Source organism: Mus caroli, chromosome 4, assembly GCF_900094665.2.
Source record: "Mus caroli chromosome 4, CAROLI_EIJ_v1.1, whole genome shotgun sequence".
In the NCBI taxonomy this organism is placed as follows: domain Eukaryota; kingdom Metazoa; phylum Chordata; class Mammalia; order Rodentia; family Muridae; genus Mus; species Mus caroli.
In genome coordinates, this window is record NC_034573.1 from 121,881,301 (window position 1) to 121,896,538 (window position 15,238).

General features: G+C 45.0%; 1 protein-coding gene and 1 pseudogene across 3 annotated transcripts in view; both read right to left on the minus strand.

The window, feature by feature from the left end:
- Gmeb1 (glucocorticoid modulatory element binding protein 1) overlaps window positions 1–15,238 on the minus strand; it is a 37,186-nt gene that overhangs the window by 21,625 nt on the left and 323 nt on the right. Inside the window, exons 2-4 of one of the 3 annotated variants that reach the window (XM_021161118.2) lie at window positions 7,593–7,655; window positions 6,835–6,992; window positions 2,685–2,767 (exon numbers count right to left, since the gene is read on the minus strand). In XM_021161118.2, the coding sequence (XP_021016777.1) occupies window positions 2,685–2,767; window positions 6,835–6,962 (211 nt within the window). In that variant the 5' untranslated portion in view covers window positions 6,963–6,992; window positions 7,593–7,655. The remainder of the gene's footprint in view (window positions 1–2,684; window positions 2,768–6,834; window positions 6,993–7,592; window positions 7,656–15,238) is intronic. The other 2 variants (XM_021161119.2, XM_029476464.1) reach the window with 2 other exon arrangements.
- LOC110293250 lies at window positions 1,700–2,198 on the minus strand (annotated as a pseudogene).

The following is a 15,238-nucleotide window of genomic DNA, read 5'->3' on the forward strand; positions in this document are numbered from 1 at the left end:
AATCCCAGCACTTGGGAGGCAGAGGCAGGCAGATTTCTGAGTTCGAGGCCAGCCTGGTCTACAGAGTGAGTTCCAGGACAGCCAGGGCTACACAGATTAACCCTGTCTTGAAAAAACAAAACAAAACAAAAGATTATTAACTATTGGGGCTGGAGAGATGGCTCAGTGGTTAAAAACACTGACTCCCAGAGGTCCTGAGTCCAATTCCCAGCAACCACATGGTGGCTCAACAACCATCTGTGGTGGGATCCAACGTTCTCTTCTGGTGTGTCTGAAGATAGCTATAGTGTACTCACATACACAAAATAAATAAATAAATCTTAAAAAAAAAAAAAAGAGTATTAACTATTTAATTTCTCCAGCCCCAGGAATCCTTGTAGAGTTTGACCTAACAGCTATGTCTTCCTGGAGGGAGCATGGTGCCATGCCTGTGGAACAGATAACAACTCTTGTGTCCTTCTCTTCTTCCACCTTCACGTGGGTTCTAGGATTAAACTCATTTGAAGGTTTACCTGTTTACATGACAAGTACTTTTGATCTGCCGTGCCACTCTCCAGCCCCTCAGATTCTCTTGTTTTGTATGTTGGTGGGGATCAAACCCAGGGCTTTGTACATGCTAGTTAAGTGTTGTACTACTGAACAATATGGCCAACCCTACCATAAACTTTTGGGTTTTTTCGTTTGTTTGTTTTGTTTTTACTTGTTTTAATATTATAATTCTTTTGTTTGTTTTCTGATGCAGGGTCTTGTGTACCTCAAGCTGCTGTGAACTTTTTATGTAGCCAAGGGTGGCTCTGATCTTGCTGCCACTATTTCCAAAGTAACAGGATTTGTACTGTACATGAGACAATACACCCAGAATTTTTAATTCTTCCTATAATCTTTTGAGATGGGAATTACTTTCTATATTTTACATATAAATACATGAGCTTCACAAAGAGGAGTTTCAGAGGGGGGACAGAAGACTAAGGATTGAATGTAGGTCCTGGTACATGCAAGACAAGCATTTTACTATTGAGTTTATGCCCCCGATCTTCTGACTTTGAACTTGCCCTGCAGTATAGATACATCCTAAACTTGTAAGTCTTTTGCCTCAACTGCTCAAATAGCCAGACTTACAGATTCACATCACAGGCCCCGTGCTTGTTTCTTTTTAATTTGTTTGTTTCCCCCCCCCCAATGGTGCTTAAGGATCCCACATAGAGGCTCAAGCTAAGCATTTTACCCCACCTCTCTCTGCAGGATTTTTAAAAAATTAATTAATTAATTTATTTATTTATTATATGTACGTGCACTGTAGCTGTCTTCAGACACTCCAGAAGAGGGTGTCAGATGTTGTTACAGATGGTTGTGAGCCACCATGTGGTTGCTGGGATTTGAACTCAGGACCTTTGGAAGAGCAGTTGGCACTCTTAACCGCTGAGCCATTTCACTAGCCCCCCCATTTAATAGGTTTGAGGTGAAATGCCCATATTTATGGAAAGTAAAACATTACTAACTAAGTCCAATCCTATCTTGAGAAAGGGAGAGCAGTGGTAGCAAGGATACAACTGGAACTGCTGCTTTAAAAAAGACCGTAGTCAGTTTCACTTAAATCAGGACTGCCCAACAAAAACATTGTTAGCCATTCATGATCTGAATTTGGTATATGAATTAAATTATGGTATACATTAAAAGCCATGAGACAGGTTTTGTAATAAATAAGGCAGAGGAATTACTCATTAGTAGCCTTTTTAAGATAAGCTATTAGGTCTGCCTTTCTCCCTTCTTCTTAATTACAGCAAAGATCATTTTTGTTCCAGGGATGTACTTTTTGGGATTCTCCAAATATTCCATCAGGGAGGGTGTCCTCTCCCCAGGTGATGCCTTTGTTCTTGCTGGCATCTGTGTAAGAGAATCCAGCAGCCTGGCCTGGCTTCCACCTAAGCAGACCATGGAGATTTGGTCCAGTCTTACGCTTGCCTCCCTTTTCCACAGTGTGGCACTGGGCACACTTCTGAACAAAAATCTTCTTGCCTTTTTCAACATCACCCATTCTTGAATTCACTCCGGGCTGGTCAACACCACGAACGTTCAGACTTGAAGACAGATGTCCTGCACTCTTGCAGGATTCTTTTTAGACCAAAAAAACCAAACTTTTTGGCTACTATAATATATTGATAGTAAGTGATCAAGTTACAGGTCTGCCATCTTTTTGTATGCTTGTTTTTTGGTTTGGTTTTGTTTCATTGAGACAGGGTTTCTCAATGAAACCCTGGCTGTCCTGGAACTTGCTGTAAACCAGGCTGGCCTCAAACTCCCCAGTGCTAGGATAAAAGGCATGTGCACCCACAACCCAGCTTGGTTGTTTTTTTTTTAGAGTTTTTCTATGTAGTCCAAGATCCTGAAACTCAGAGATGTGCCTGTCTTTGCCTCCTGTGTGCTGGGATTAAAGGTATGCTCCATCATGCCTGCCAAGTGCCATCTTGGTGGCATTATCAGTTGGTACACTGGGTTGGTTGGGACAGAAAATAGGGCACAAAAGACCAGCAAACACAGGCTGGGGGCCCAGCTCAGCAGTGAGCATCCTGCTGGCTTGGACAGGGTTCTGGGTTTTATCTCCAGAGATTTCACAGCAAAAACATGCAGAAACTCACCAACAAGCTGAAGTCAAAGGTACTGGATAGAATGGCAGAAAGACTTACCAATTCCTTCCTCGATTTTGTGTATTGTGTGGGTCTCTACGGCTACAACTGCTGCACTATTCTCCGACCCAGCTTCATAAATCCTGTAGTGAAAGTGTCCATCAATAAAAACTATATAAGTCATGAAAAATTAATATTCATAGTAAGGGGGGAAGACGTGTTTTAATCAGAAAGGAGTAAAATAAGGGTATTTTCGGCATGACTTTGACAAATTTCCCATTGTAAACTTCAAGAGGCCCAGACCACTTAGCAGTTACTGCCAGAAGATGAAACAGCTCCCAGCACCCCAAGTCCATGAACCCGTCTTACATTGACTCCCTTTGCTACTGTATTCCATGGACCCTCTCCTTCATAACTTTATAGATCTGTGTTACTTATGTGTATAAAACCAGATGATTGCTTATATACATCTACGCATGTGTGTATGTGTGTGCACATGCGTGCATGTACCTATGGAGAACAGAGGGGATGTCAGATACCGTGGAGCTAGAGTTACAAGTGGTTGTGAGCTGCCTGCCTGATGTGGGTGTTGGGAGCCAAACTTGGGTCCTCTGAAGAGCAATGTGTTCTCTCTACCTGCTTCTCTCTACCTGCTGAGCCATCTCTTCAGCCCTTCCTCAATAACTGGAGGGCAGGTTCTCACCTTCCTTTCACTGCAGCCCTCTGACACAGCTACTAATGCTGTGGGGACCCCCAACCATAACATTATTTCCTTGCTACTTCGTAACTCTAACTTTGCTCCAGGCATGAATCATAATGCAAATTACTGTATTTTCTGATGGTCTTAGGCAACCTCTGTGAAAGGGTTGTTCAACCTTCAAAGGGGTCGTGACCCGCAGGTTGACAGCTACTACTTTAAATGCTCAAGATACAGTGAATACTGCTTCAAGTATAGGACAGACCTGTTCATAAAATTCACCTGACTAAAACAGAGCCAGCAGACAGCATGAGACAGAAAGTGGTCTGATGACCCAGAAATGGGTGGCTCTTGCTGAAATCTGCACATTATAGAGTTGGGTTTTATTTTTATTTATTTTTTATAGCCTTTTAGTCTTTCAGAAGCAAATTATTGGCATAAACCAAGTATATAGTAACATGAATCTGCCCCAGGTACCCAGCGATCACCAGAGGTGCCACTAAATGGGAGGTTATACAATCTTCTGAGACCGTATCACAATGAACACAACCTCTCTCATGTGCTCTTTGAAGCTAATCAGGGTTGTACCTATTTAGACTTTGATGGAGTCGGTTAGGTAAAGCAGATCTTCCCAAATGTCTCTACATTCAGATGACCTAACATGTCACACATGTCACACATGTCACACGAGTGTCCTTTGTTTCCTCTCATCAGCCTTTCGCACTAACCTGAACACACTGGTATCTGAAAGCACCGCCTGTACACTGGTCTCTGCAGATGCAGGAGGATTTCTGAGTTTGAGGCCAACCTGGTCTACAAAGTGAGTTCCAGGATAGCCAGGGCTACACAGAGAAACCTGTCTTGAAAAACCAAAAAACAAAACAAAAAAACAAAAAACAAACAAACAAAAAGTCAGTCTTCTCCCTGAGTGATAGTAATTTGTTCCTATAATCCCAGCAGAGGCAGACTATGAGTTCAAAGCCAGCCTGGTCTACATACAATGAGAGCTGCAGGACACCCAGGGCTGTTAGACAAAGTCTGCCTCAAAAAAGTCAGTTATGAGCCGGGCGTGGTGGCGCACGCCTTTAATCCCAGCACTCGGGAGGCAGAGGCAGGCGGATTTCTGAGTTCGAGGCCAGCCTGGTCTACAAAGTGAGTTCCAGGACAGCCAGAGCTACACAGAGAAACCCTGTCTCGAAAAACCACCAAAAAAAAAAGTCAGTTATGGAGCTGGAGAGATGGCTTAGTGATTAAGAGCAATGACTGCTCTTCCGAAGGTCCTGAGTTCAAATCCCAGCAACCACATGGTGGCTCACAACCATCTGTAATGGGATCTAATGCCCTCTTCTGGTGTGTCTGAAGACAGCTACAGTGTATCACAAATTATCATACATATGTATAATAAATAAATCTTTAAAAAAAAAAGTCAGTTATGTCAAGCAGTGTTTCAGGACAGGCAAACTCAGGAGCACATCTGGCCAGGACTCACTAAGATATCAGCTTCTTTACTTCAGGTGTACCTGTAACAGTCACGTGTGACCGTGTGAGATCTCAGCTACCGAGAAATTTCAGGTATGGCCTAAGTATATGATGAAGACTCTAAGCTAAGGATTTGGTTACTTTCTATAAAAATCAGTTATTGATTCTGTGCAATGAAAAAGGAGAACCAAGCCAGGCAGTGCTGGTGTTTTAATGCCAGCACTCAGGAGGCTGAGGCCAGCCTGCTGTACAGAGTGAGTTCCAGGACAGCTGAGTTCTGAGGTTAAGCCTACACCAGCCTTTTTTATGTTTGATGTGTTGCCAAAGTGTTTGGATTCTGAATATAATTTTAATGGTAGTTATAAAACTGTACGAACAAATCAAATTTTAAAATGCTAATTAAGGGCTGGTGAGATGGCTCAGCAGTTAAGAGCGCCGACTGCTCTTCCAAAGGTCCTGAGTTCAAATCCCAGCAACCACAGGGTGGCTCACAACCATCCGTAATGAAATCTGATGCCCTCTTCGGAGTGTCTGAAGACAGCTACAGTGTACTTAACATATAATAAATAAATAAATAAATAAATAAATAAATAAATAATTAAATAAATAAATGCTAATTAAACAATAATAGCAAATGGCTTAGCAGTTAAAAAGAATTAGCTGCTCTTGCAGAGAACTGGGTTCAATTCCCAGCACCCACATGATGGTACACAACTGACGCAACTCCAGTTCCAGGAGATCTGACATCCTCACAGACATACTTGCAGGCAAAAAAAACTAATGCACATGAAATAAAAATAAATCATTAAGATAAATATTAGATGCCTTTCCTTCTATCTAACGCCTCCAGGATAACCACTCATCATCTTTTGGTATGACTGTTCTTGAGCTTTGGTTACAGCACTGTTAGTATTTAACCAAACATTCTTGGAGCTGGAGAGATGGCTAAGTGGTTAAGGCAAGTCACTCTGTAGAACAGGCTGGCTTTGAACTCACAGAGATCTGCCTGCTTCTGCCTCCTAAGTGCTGGGACTAAAGGCGTGTGCCACCACCACGAGGCTTTTTTTTTAATTACCCCTTAAAGTTAGGCATGGCAGCACCACATACCTATCATCTCAACACTGAAGAGGCTAAGGGAGAAGGAGAGTGAACTTGGGCCCAATCTGGGCTACATAACAAGACCTTGTCTCAAAAAAAGAAAGAAAAAGAAAGGAAGGAAACAGACAGACAGACAGAGAGATCACTACCATCAACTTGCTCCCTCCAGGGTTTCTCTGTGTAGCCCTGACTCTTCTGGAACTTGCTCTGTAGACCAGGCTGGCATCCAACTTGAGAGATCCACCTGCCGCTCCTTCCAAGTGCTGGGATCAAAAGAGTGTGAGACTACTGCCCAGCCCAAAGAAATGCATCCTAAGTTCTATCTTTTAGGGTTGGTATATAACATAGCTCAGGGACAGATCATCTGTGCAGCATAAAGAGAGGTTCCAGGTTTGACCCTGAACATTGCAAAGGCATTTTAGTCAACTTTCCTTTCTTAACCGACAGTGATCCACTTAGCCCTTTGTCTTCACTAGGTAGGGATTCCATACTTAATCCATGCACTTCTGGCTTTTACAATAGATTGCAAGCTTCATGGTGGTGAGGACCTTGTACTGTTTCTTCTAACACCTTCACAGTGCATCTTCATGGTGATGAGAGTGCACAGATACTTTTGATAGACTGAGCTTGATAATGCACCTATCCATGAGTGTTTGAGAGCTTATAGTAGAAATATTTTTGGATGTGTCTTTCTTAGTTTCTGAGTCAGCACCACATTTGAGAAATATGCGCCTGGGCCCTGTGCTAACCAGCTCACACTGTAAAGGCAGAGTCGGGTACTAGGGACGAACTCTAAGATGACAGAGATGGAAACCCAGGAAGCTCTAACTGAAGCAAATGTTTATGCTGTACTAAACCACTGTACAGCTCCTACTTCCCATCCTTTACACCTGGCAATAACAACTGTCTGGAATATCCAAATCTCTAGCCACTCACCCTTGTTGCACAGGCTGTAACTGCAAGATCACTTGAGTTTTAGTGTCTTCCGGGTTCTCCCCTTCATTTCCTTCAGTGGGTACCACAACCACATCTCCCACTGGGACGCTCACTTCTGCATTGGCCATCTTTCACATGAAGTCAGCTAGCTGGGGCTGCTGCGGGAAACAAGGAGCATGAGTAACTTCACCTTGAAAGAGACAGCTACCGGAGAGGAGCGCGAGAGAAGGAACAGCTCAGAGTGCCCAAAGATGTTCTCTGCAAAGGATGAGGACTGAGAGGAGCTGACGGGCGCACACGGGCTCTTAGTGTGTTTTCATAGACATATGACTCACCAGTGGTTTGCCAGAGCCAATGCTACCTGCTCCTCAGACCTAACTGTGCATCTCCTCTCAAGTTTAGGGAAATTAAATTGGTAGCCTGGGATCATCAGCAGCCCTGGGAGGGATCCCATCAGCACAGAAATGAACAGTACTAGAATGTAAGGGGGTTTTTGTTTAGGGTTTTCTTTGTTTTCTTTCTTTGAGACAGGGTCTCACTATGTAATGTTGTCTGACATGAAAATCAGTATGTAGACCACCTTAGCCTCAAACTCAAAGATGAGTCTGCCTTTGCCTCCTGAATTCTGGGATCAAAGAACTTTGCTCTTTGCTTTGGTTTTGAAAAGGGACTCTCAAGAAGTATTCCAGGCTGGCTCCACTTTGCTGATCCTTCCACCTCTGCCTCCCAAGTGCTAGCATTGCAAGCATGCACCATACCTGGCTTGTTTTTTCTGTGGATCAAGTTACAGCATAGACTACTTCCATCCCAAAGAGTGGCCCCTGGAAAGTAGGAATCATACCTATTTTAAGTGCAAGTAGTCATTTCATATCAAGTATGTGATATTACATATAGTGTTCTATCCTTAATCAACACTCAGTAAATATCTGAATTCAGGTATATAGCTTTTTATAACAGCTGACTTCACTGTCTTAAAAACCTATCTCTTTCTTCTGTGTAGCCCTGGCTGTTCTACAACTCAGACTGTAGACAAGGCTGGCCTCAAACTCAGAGATCCTACAACTCACATTAGAGGCATGAGCCACCACGTGGCCAAGAACTTTCTTTTTTAAAAAATAATTTATTTTTATTTTATGTGCATTGGTGTTTTGCCTGCATGAATGTCTGTGAGGGTGTCAAACCCAACCCTCTGGGAGAGCAGTCAGTGCTCTTAACCACTGAGCCAGCTCTCTAGTCCAAAACAAAGTCTCCAACTCAAAGCAGTCCTTCTGCCTCTGCTTCAATGTGCTGAAATTACAGGGTATATAAGTCGCCAAACTTGGCTTTAAGAACTTTATGTTCCTTTTGTCTTATTTTTCGAGATGGAGTCTCAAATAGTCCAGGCTGACTTGGAACTTTCTCTGTAGCTGAGGATGGCCTTGAACTCTTGATCTTCCTGCTTCCACTGGGAATGCTGGGACTAAGGTTTGCACCTCCACATGAGTCACAGAAACATATCAGTTGCTCAGAGTGAATGGAGATGACACCGTCTGACAGCTCCTTGCAGAGCTACTGAGGACACCACCAAGTCCCATGTACTCCTTCGAGCTGACACACTGACCCACCCAGTCTTTTTGTGTTGTTTAAATAGTTGTATGTCTGTGCACATGCTGAGGCACCCACGTGGAGGTCATAGGACAATTTCCAGAGTCGGTTCTCTCCTTCAGCAACAATGGCAAGCACTTTTACCTACTGTGCTGTCTCCATTGTCCTAATCTTTATGAAAACTCAGAGGGTCTCAGGATATCCTGCAGCTGTTAGACTTCAGAACTCAGGGGGGAAAAATTTTGTTTTGTTTTGTTTTCAGTGCTAGGAACCCAGATCAGAGCCCTGTGCATGGTGGGTAAGTGCTCTGACAATAAGGAGCAGTCCTTTACACTACACTTGAAAAGAGAGCGCGCCAGGTGCTGTCACACTGGGAGGCTGATAGGGAAGATTACGAAGCATTTGAATACAGCCTGAGATACATATCTGTCTTTTAAAAAGGAGGAAGAGGAGGAGGGAGGGAGAGAGGGAAGAAGGGAAACTGCAGTTGGTATAGAGTACAAGAAAATACACTGAATTTCCTACCTCAGTCTAAGTGAGCATGTGAGGGTAGCAGGAGACAGCCATAGTGATCATGGATTCAAGCTGGCATGTGTCACTGGTAGCCAGAGACCCAAGTCACTCCTCAGCTCTGCCAGCCTTGTTTGCACATACGTAACATGTCATTCAAAGTGGACCTCTCTGGCCTCAGAATATTCCAGTTTTATCTACAGCATTCATCTCCAACCCTATCAGCCACTTGCTACACTTTGAACACACACTAATGTGTTTCTAGCGCTCTTTTTTTATTTTTTTAAGATTTGTTATATGTAAGGACACTGTAGCTGTCTTTAAACACACCAGAAGAGGGCACCAGATCCCATTACAGATGGTTGTGAGCCACCATGTGGTTGCTGGGAATTGAACTCAGGACCTCTGGAAGAGCAGTCAGTGCTCTTAACCACTGAGCCATCTCTCCAGCCCTTAATCTTGGTTTTTCTTTTCTTTTTTTTTTTTTTTTTGGTTTTTCGAGACAGGGTTTCTCTGTATAGCCCTGGCTGTCCTGGCACTCACTTTGTAGACCAGGCTGGCCTCGAACTCAGAAATCCGCCTGCCTCTGCCTCCCGAGTGCTAGGATTAAAGGCGTGCGCCACCACGCCCAGCTTAATCTTGGTTTTTCAAGACAAAGTATTGCTATGTAGTTCAGGCTAGCCTCAAATGTCTGCCTCATTGGGCCCAGTGCTTTGGCGCTGTCATTGAAACAGTCTTGTGTCCATCATTCTCCTCAGCTTTGACAATGAGAAATAATGTGAATTCACTTTGTCAGTATGTATCACCTGGTCAAATTCCTTCATATCTGGCTTTTTAATTCCATTCAAGTTTGTTGGTTGGTTGGTTTGTTTTAAAGGATTCTACATCTTTGTATTTATTGGCCTTTACTACATCAAACTGAACCATATTCTCTTAAACCTGCTCCTAGATTTCCTGTTTCCCTAAGTGGTGCTAGCCTCCACCCGTTTTCAAAAGAAGGGAGCTCAGGAATTATTTTTGCCTCCTCTTTCTAAATCCAATCAACCACAAAACCCCATCCAATCTCCTCTGTATGTGTGTGTGTGTGTGTGTTCCTCCCATTCTCCATCTGTGCTACCAACACTGTACCTGGGATGTCACACTGTCACCTGGAGTTTTCCAGCTTTTTTTCTATATCCCAAGCTTTGGTCTTGGATTCCTCCAATTCATTCCCCACATAACCAAAGTGATCCTACCAAAGGCCATGCCTTAATATGCACTCCTGCTGCGGTGAGAAGAAAGTTCAAGCACTTCACTGTGGCCTACAGAGTCTTGCAAATCAGCCTCCTTCTAAAAGGTGGCATATCAGCTCCTGTCACAGTTTTTCAGCTTTCAAACATGTCACATTTCCTGGACTGAGCTTCAACCTTGCTTTCTGCCTCAAGGCCTGTCCTCCCCTTCCTTCAGGCTAGTCTCTGCTAACCTTTGGAGATCTCTGAATCACTACTTCTGTGCAAAGGCCTCCAGTGACTTCCTTCACAGGCTTTGAGCTTGTGCTGGTTTCCCACCATGTTTCTCTACCTCTCTGGGAGAGGGGGTTGGTGGGGGCTGTTGAGGATTGAGGTGAAAGCTCTTCTGCTTAGTTGTTAAGTGCAGGCTGTCTTCCCCACAGCTTGTTTCTGCCGTGCTGACAGGCTGGTCTCTAACTTCTGGGTCTGAGGGATCCTCCTGCCAAGGCCTCCGGAGTCATCCAACTATAGGTTTACTGATTTTGCGGTGGCCTTGAAAAACCACTGTGTCACTGAGGATGACCGTGACCTGGTGTCCTCTCACCTCCCAGATGCTGGCATTATAGATGCGTGCCACTGTGCTCAGCTTTGCAGAATGAGGGTTTGTATACAATAGTAACATCCTAAGTCTGAAGTAGGGGCTGGAGAGATGTATCATCCGGTAAGAAGAGCCTGGTTAATCTTGTAGAGGACCCAGGTTAGATCCCCAACACCCACATGGGCTCACAATCACCTTCACTCCAGTCCCAGAAGGCTTGATACCCTCTTCTGACTTCTTTAGGCACAAATGTGGCACACATACATACATTTAGGTAAAATACTCATGTACATACAAAAAGAAAATAAACCTTTTGCCTTTTTTTTTTTTCTTTTCGAGACAGGGTTTCTCTGTGTAGCCCTGGCTGTCCTGAAACTCACTCTGTAGACCAGGCTGGCCTCAAACTCAGAAATCCACCTGCCTCTGCCTCCCAAGTGCTGGGATTAAAGGCGTGCGCCACCACTGCCGGCTTGCCTTGTTTTTTGGGTTTTTTTAGATAGGGTCTTGTTATATAGCTCTGACTAGTCTGAAACTCACTAAATCAGGTTGGCCTCTAACAAGAAAGTAATTCTTTTTTCTTCAAGATAGGGTTTCTCTATATAGTCTTGGCTGTTGTCCTGGGACCCAATATGTAGACCAGGCTGGCCTTGAACTCACATAGATCCACCTACCCCTGCCTCCCAATACTGTGATTCAAGTTGTGTGCCAGTGGGCCCAAATAAGAAAGTAAATATTAACAAAACAAACAACATTTGAGGTACAAATTTGACTCCCAAGTCAAGATTTATTCCACCAAAAAAAGGAGCAGTTTCAATCCTGGGAGGTTGTAGGGAGACAGGAGGATGGGACAAGGTCTTGTTATATAATAGCTTCCTGGCTTGGGACTCATTATGCAGCCCAAGCTAGCCTCAAAGTTTAAGAATCCTACTGCCTTTGAGTATTGGGACTATATGTGTTGAGCCAAAGACTGTCTTCAGGTACACAGGGTTTCTCTGTGTAGTTCTGGCTATCATGGGACTCACTCTGTAGATCAGGCTGGTTGGCAACTCAGACATCCACATCCGCCTGCCTCTGCCTCCTGAGTGCTGGAAATAAAGGCATGTGCCACCACTGCCCGGCTCCAACTTTATTTTTTAAATAAATAGCTCAGATAAATTACTGGGTCACAGAAGATCTAGAATGGTGCTTCTAATTTCAACCTTCTTCCCAGAAAGGCTGAGTTCCTGTGGCCATCTTGAATAAGGAGGGTGGCTAAGTTGTTAACACTCTCTGCAGAATTTGTACTTTATTCCTTCCATACCTGGAACCCAGAAGGAATGTTCCCGCTTCTAACAGTCGAGCCTAAGAGTCATCTGGAACATGTTTTTAGTGACAGAGAAGAGTCCACTCCAACAAGACAACTCATAATTCTTAGTAAAATGAAGCCTAGGTTCAATATCATCACCTTAAATATCCCACTTCCAGCGTGTACCTCCAAACCAGCAGACTGCATGGCTAGCTGCAGGGTCATCGCTCTAAAATGTGTAAACACAAAGCTGCCCCTTGTGTATAGCAACACAGCCTCCAGAGGAGAGATGAGCCGACGGATCCCATGGGTGCCTCACAGAGGAGGCCTTGCAAGATCCCTGATGAGATCACATGAGATCGCACTGCTGTGAGCGCTGTAACTCTATGAGAACGTACAAAGCCATGACAGAATTTTAATAAAATGTAGTCAAGTATGCAGAAAGAAGCATTGCAGGGCAGTACAGCTCAGGGCCCAGGCTTGGCATGAGCCATGGGGTCAACCTACAGCAAAACAGTTTTTCCCCCAGTTTGCTTTTTAGTCCTTGCTTAGTTTTGGGCTGGTCTCAAACTCTCTATGTAGCTGTGGGTGACCTTGTGCTATCGAGCCTCCAGCTTCTACCAAGCTCGGGAATGCAGGCAAGAACCTCCACATTCAGTTACTTGGGTATTTGAGAGAAAAGTCTCACTAAGTAGTCCAGGCTGGGCTTGAACTTTCAATCCTCCTGGCTCAGTCTACAGAGAGCTGAGATTACAGACAAGTTCTAACTGGCTGCTGCTCTGCAATTATTTTCAGGGGGGGGGGAAAAAAAAGCCTGGTTACCTGAGTTAGACCTCATGCAAAGATAAACGGAGAGAACCAACTCCATAAAACCCTCCAGCCTCTGCCCACCTGCACACCATGGCACAGGTACCCCTCCCAACATTATGCATATAGCATTATAAACTTAAGAATATTTAAAGTGAGCAGGAACAAGGCATAGCAGCACTCTGGGGGTAGAAGCAGAAGTGTTAGGGATTCAAGGTCATCTTCAGTTACATAAGAAGGCTGAGACTATACAAAACCTTAGTTTAAAATAAAAACAAAAACAAAAAAAGGAGATGGGTGCCTGCCTGCAAGATGGCTCAGAAGGTAAAGACAGGCTATTGTTGTGGAGCATGAAAACCTGAGTTTGATCTGAAGGACACAGACAGTGGAAGAAGAGACTCAAATCCTGTGTTGTCCTCTGACCTCCACAAGTATACCAGCACGGCAGGCAAGCAGACACACAGATATATATATATATACACACACACAGTGACAGGAACATATACATTTTTGCTGTTGTTTTGAGACACGGGCTGGAACATGCAATGTAGTTGGCCTCAGACTCAGGTATCTGCCTGCTGCTCCTTTACAAGTGAGTGAGGTCAGGAAGATCTGCGTGTGCCACTGTGCCAGGTAATAAATCTAATTTTAAAATCTTAGCTCAGGAGAGGCAGAAGCAGAAAGATATGCAAGCGTAAAGTCGGTCTGGTCTATACAGCAAGTGCCAGTCAAACCAGAGCTACAGAGAAAGATGCCAAGAAAATAAATAGAAAGAAAGAAAAGCAAGCACATGCTTGGTATGATCATCTCCCATCTACATGCATGAACCTGGGCTTCTGAGGCAAGACTACCATAAGTTCAAGGCCAGCCAGGGCTACATAGTGAGCCCCGGTGTCAAATAACTAACATACAGAGCAGCCTGGCATATTTTGGAGGCAGAGGCAGGTGAAATCTCTTTTCAGTTTGACACCAGCCAAACTAAAAGAAGACTTTATCTCAAAAAGAAACAAACAAAAGCCAGGCAATGATGGCATATGCCTTTAACCCCAGCACTCATAAGGCAGAAGCAGGTAAATCTCTTGAGTTCAAGGCCAGTAAGGACTACAGAGATACCCTGTCTCAAATACCTAAACAAGTGGAGGCCAGTTCCAAAACAGCCAGAGCCACACAGAGAAACCCAGTCTCAAATAAATAGCCAAAACCAACAACAACAACAACAAAAAGTCTCCAATTTGCAACTTTATTACTTAAGCACAAAACTCACTAAGTCCACCGTATGTACTTGGTTGTTCAGCCAAAGTGAACTCAGATAAAATGAACCCAAGGTCATTTCACTCTGCAGGAAGTATCCAGAGGAAGTGAAGTTCTATATAAATCACAGATTGGATGGAGACTCCTATATAGGTGTTTGGAGGAATCAAGAGATACGTTTTTAAAAGTCACCCCTCTAAGAGTGTAAGAAATCAAAACAGGGCCCAAACTAACCCAACAAAGCTCAAATACAGCTAGTCAATGAACTTGATTCAGTATAAATGAAAAACAAGTTATTGCATGGTTGAAAAATTAGAAGCGTTAGGCCCAAGCTCTTATGAAAACGTTCCATAATACTAGCCAAGGAAAGGGGTCTGGGCAGAGGGCAAGAGTGTGCAGATGTGGAGAAAACCCCTACTTCCTGGTTCTCCTAGAGTCAGTAACAGGTCGCATTTTGAGAGCTCAGGGTTTCCTTGTTCCTTGGACAGCCAGGTCAAGACCCTCGGGTAAGATTCTGCCCACATTTCTCTTGCCTCTCAAACTGAGGACACCTGGCCAATCCCCCTGTCATTTCTGAAAGCAAGGGGTACCCTCTTCCCAGCAAGTACCTTCTCACTACCCCCATAACCTTAGGCTTCCCTCGTCTCCCGATGCAGGAAACCTCCCTACTCTCCACCTAGCCACCGGAGGTCCTCCATTCTGAAGCCCTCGGGGAGACCCTTCTCCTTCTTACTGCCCTTCATCTTGGGAAGGACGCTGCCTCCTCTCCGAAGCCCTCCAAAGGACCTGCCTCCTCCTCCCCAGGTCTGGTGGCCCAGGCCTCTCCCCTCGGGCGAAGGCTAGACCCTATTCCCTGCACCCCACCCCCACCCCAGCACGCCGCCCTCTCCCCCCACCCGGCGCGACCCAGGCCTGACCCTGCTCCTCCGCGCAAGGCCCGAGCTCCCAGACCCCGTATTTTTTGGGTGGGGAGGGGTTCCCCTGGCCCCTCCGCGAGGACTTCCGGGCCCCTCGGTCCGGGGGCGCCGAGCCTTCCCCACCCCCCCACCCCCCGCCCAGTACGGGGTTCGCAGGACCCGGAGCCTAGGCCCGGCCGGCCACGCTGGGGGCGGCCCGGCGGCTCGGGCGGACCCAGCGGCAGCGTCCCCCCACCCCCCCCGC